We start from the raw sequence: 4,493 nt of genomic DNA on the forward strand, positions 1-4,493 counted from the left end.
TTTTGTAACTTTTTGTTTTTAGCTAGCATTTTATCTTTAAGCTAAGCTTTTGCTCCTTTTAGCCAGTCTTTTGCTCTTTTTTGCTAGATTTTTGTTAATTATTGTTTACTTTAGCCTTTTGCTATTTAGCTTCAGCAGCACAGTTTCAGCTTCTTCACTCAGCGCTCAATTTTCATGGAAAATGGAATTTCTGTGTTTTTTCTTGTGTAAAATCTTTCTGGCTTAATTTTTTGGGGGACAGAACCGAGCAACAGTGAGCCGATAAGACCAACAGGAAGTAAACCTCAGAACCAAACTGGGTTTTTGCACCAACAACAAATGACGGACCTTAAATCTCCTTCATCTCCCCTCGAGCAGCAGCTGCTTCCTACCTGAGCGTGCTCGTGACGGTCCAGCTGTTTCTGCCCGTGGGGACTTGGACCTGGTTGGTGTCCGCATACAGAAGGGGAACCCCGTCTCTCAGCCAGACCACGTCGGGGGGGTCCACCTCCTCGGCCCCGGTACCCTTCAGATCGCAGCGCATCGAGACGGGTTTGCCCAGCGACGAGACCACGGTGCTCGGGCTCCGTTCAAACTTTAAATCTTTAAAACAGGAAGAGGTTTAAAGTTTATCACAAGGTTTTTATTTTTTTAAACTGCTCCTTAATTTTCTCTAAAATAATCTAATGAAATTCAGATTGTAAAACTATAAAAAGTTATTTATCTTCAAAATATCTTGTTTTTCTGTGGTTTAACTCGTATAGATACTTTCTAAAAGGATGATAAAGACGATTATTGTTGTTATTTATGGAATGTTGTACATCAATAATTGGATTCTTCTTGGTGTTGCTCCTTCAGGAGTCTCCTGGTGGATCATCTGCTTGTCCTCCTGCAGCTCCTCTGTCCAACACGTCCAAACCATCTCGTCCTTGTCTCCAAACCTGAATCGTTCCTTTGATAAACTCATTTGTGACCCGGCCCATTTGTAGCAATCCCAGGAAAGACCTACTTCTGACTTTCACCTCTCCAGGCTCTCTTCCACCTGCTCCCTATCCTCACTAATAATCTGATTCCTAACTTTGATCAAGTACGTTTGTCTGACTCTTAGCAAAATATCCCACTGGCTGAATTTTAAAGAAACTCTAAGTAATTAACCATTTTATGGACAACTATTGATGAACTATTACAATCAAATTCAAGATGGCTGCCGCAGCTCATTAACCTTAGCAAACATGGAAGTGTCTGTAAATCAGTAATTGTGAAAGCTAAAATTTGGTGTGGTGGTAGCTGAGAATCATCCCAGCACACGTTCACAGTGCTAACAGCTCACGTAGGATTTTTATTCTTGATGATATTGAAACTTTGGCACTCAAGATGGCGGGAGGCGTGCATTCCTTCCAGAACGCCAGTTTCCTTTTATTATTCACGAAGCTGACACGAAGTCATAAAAATGTTTCTAAACGTGAAAACGCAAACTGATTTTACATTTTACGCTATTCTTAATGTTTCGTGGATAACGTCATGTGACCTGTTGGCCCTCAGAGGACTTGTTGGGGATGACTCTCAGCTACTCCACACCAGGTTTAGCTCAATAGTTGTCAAAATGGCTGACCTATGACTAGGCCTGTCATGATAATCAATGTTGCTGGGCGATTAATTGTCTCAGAAATTATTGCAATAAACGATAATATTGTTTGAAATTTGACAATAATTAGTAATTATTGTCATATTTAGGAAGAAATGTTTGTTAATTTATTTTGTGTGTAGTACATTTTTTGACCACCGGATGCAGTATAAGACAGTTTGAACCGAAGGATGGATAGTGAGGGAGTGAGCAGCGTGTCTCTTTAAGAAAAATGTGAGGGAGGCCCCTTGACGTGACATGGGCTGTCTCTCTTCAGTTCTCAAATGGCGGCTGCTCGGTGTGGTTTGAGCTCTTTAGCATTTTTCACACAAAGCTTTTAATAAAAAATCAGTAAACAAGTTCTCGGCTTCTTTTTGCAGAGAAAAACAACTTTTTACACAAAAGCACGGGTTTCAACTCTGAATTTCGGAGCTTCGATAAGACGGAGGTATTTTCCCCGAGGTCATCCTGTTAGCTTAGCTCGTAGCTTAGCTTCTCAGCTTAGCTGCTTTTAATGATACAAAAACGTGATTTTGGACGATTAAAACAGATTTTAAAGAGAAAGGGAGGGGTCAGTGAAGAACACCGGAGTTAAGCCTTTTGTCCTCCAGTGTCTTCAGTAGAAAGAGACACGAAGACATGATAAAGTCGATAAATGAAAATGAGGTCGATAATTTTCATTTATCATGCGATTAATTGATTTATTGTTTATCGCGACAGGTGTGACCATGGTGGTGTTTGGTAAGATTGCTTTGCTGTGGTGGCCATTTTGAATAGGGTCGGCTCCAAAACTCAGCCAGTAGTAGACGTTCTGCCAGTTTCATCAAGGTGCGTTCAGAGGTTCCTGAGATATTTTGCTAACAGTACAGACGGCTGGAGACAACATTATAGCTCCTCCTTCCTGGGTGTGTCTAACAGGCCTGATTTGTGCTTCGAGCTGATAGCAGCTAAAGTCAGAGTTTATCTGTCGCCTCACATGATGGTCTCTCCTGCTCCCTGATCGTGGTTCTGACCCGAGGGGGACAGCTCTGATACCGGGCCGGGACTAAAGCCTCCTGTTGGTGGGGTGAGTGGGGGGGGGGGGGGGGGAGGGGGGGGGGGGGCTGCTCAGCGTAATATAAACACCACCAGTTTCCTGGGAAAGGCTGCAGGTCGTCTGCTAAACATCCAGAACTGTGAGGTCATGGACGTGACAGTTACAGAACCCAGCAGAACCGACAGAACCAGCAGAACCGAGAGGAGCTGGTGATGTCTGAGGAAAGGAACGCAGAGTTTACAGATGGCCTTAAACCCGAAGACGACACGAACGTTCGGCTTCAAAAGCACGTCGGGACAAAAATAACTCGAGACTTTCCTTTTTTCTGTCGTTCAAGATTTTCCCAAGCTTGTCATCCCGCCCTCTCAGTGTGCTTCAGGGTCAACCTTTGACCTCTGACCCCTGCTCCCGTCAGCACTAGTAAAGGCAGAGAACGAACCGTTTTCCCAGTTTTTGTCATTAAATCACCTCTGTCTTTGCTGTGACGCCTGGAGGAGCGTTTTAAAGGATCTGCCCCACGTTCCGTCTCTGGGTCATTTTGTAGCTTTGACGTAATGAAGAGTTTGTGAACGTCCTCAGAGGACGGACCGAGCATGTCCCTGAGGGACGGACAGAGCGTGTCCCTGTGTGGCCCGTCTCCAGGGATCCATTTGTCCTGTCTTCACCTCCCCCGTCCCCCTGACGTCCAACACTTTTATCACCGTCCGTCTCTTCCTCCCACCCTGATGTTAAAAGTCTCGTACCAAAGATGCTTCACAGAGACCCCCCCTCCTCGGTTCCTTCGGACCCGCCCCTCCACTTGGCATCGCGCCTTTGCCCTTTTCTCCTTTTCATACCATTCTTCAGATTCATCGCTACACATTTCACCCTCGTCCCATCCATCAACGCTTCACCGTGACTCAGAGCAGCTTTGACTCACATCCAGAACACACACACAAACAGCCTAACGTGTAAATAAAACCCCAGTTCTGTAAAAGTTGGAACGTTGTTTAAAATGTTGATAAAAACACAAAACAAAGAGGCCAGATGTTGGAGGTTCTGGAGGACCTGAGGAGACCAGTTGTAGGTCTCATTCTGGTCTGATGGAGGATTCTAGCTGTCCTTCAGTCCTGGATCTTCTCTGCTGGATGGGAACAGATGTTCTACTAAAACCTGTAGATACTTTCCTGCATTGATGGACTCTTTCCAGATGTGTAAGCTGCCCATGTCAGAGGAACTAATGCACCCCCATACCACCAGAGAGGCAGGATTTAGAACTGTGATCTGAAACCAGACTGGATGGTCCCTCTCCTCTTTGGAGGACGTGGTGTCTGTGGTTTCCAAACAGAACTTCAGATTTGGACCTGTCTGACCCCAGAACAGTTCTGAACGTCACCTCAGTCCATTTGAAACGAGCTCTGGCCCAGAGAGGACGGCAGCGGTTCTGGATGGTGTTCACTTCTTCTTTGGCTGATTGAGCGGAAAGGTGAAGGTTGTGAACATTGTGTGTGTTCAGAACATCAAGGCTCTTTTGTTTGAGTTGTTTTGGTGTTTCCAGGACGTCGTGGAATTTCACTGATATGTTGCAAAGAAAAGACAGAGACTCGAGGTCCAAGGCTGCTGGGACGGATCCAAACAGGAATGTGGGAGTCAGACTCCTGTTTCTATCTGAGAGCTGTTGGTTTGAACAATCAGGACAGTTTGAAACTGAAACCAACCTGAGGTCTCCATCTGTCCAGCCCTGACCCGGGAGCTGCAGCGAGCAGCACCTCAGGTCCCAGTCCTGGACAGGGATGTTCATGAGGAGGACTGTGAGGACAGGGATGTTCATGAGGAGGACTGTGAGGACAGGGATGTCCATGAGGAGGACTGTGA

General features: G+C 45.6%; 1 protein-coding gene across 1 annotated transcript in view; it reads right to left on the reverse strand.

Moving 5' to 3' along the window:
* Positions 1–4,493, reverse strand: part of LOC119410806 (tyrosine-protein kinase receptor UFO) — a 59,792-nt gene that overhangs the window by 53,752 nt on the left and 1,547 nt on the right. Inside the window, exon 2 of the mRNA XM_037677727.1 lies at positions 372–582. Within this exon, the coding sequence (XP_037533655.1) occupies positions 372–582 (211 nt within the window). The remainder of the gene's footprint in view (positions 1–371; positions 583–4,493) is intronic.

Source organism: Nematolebias whitei, chromosome 6, assembly GCF_014905685.2.
Source record: "Nematolebias whitei isolate Nwh7 chromosome 6, NemWhi1, whole genome shotgun sequence".
Lineage (NCBI taxonomy): Eukaryota > Metazoa > Chordata > Actinopteri > Cyprinodontiformes > Rivulidae > Nematolebias > Nematolebias whitei.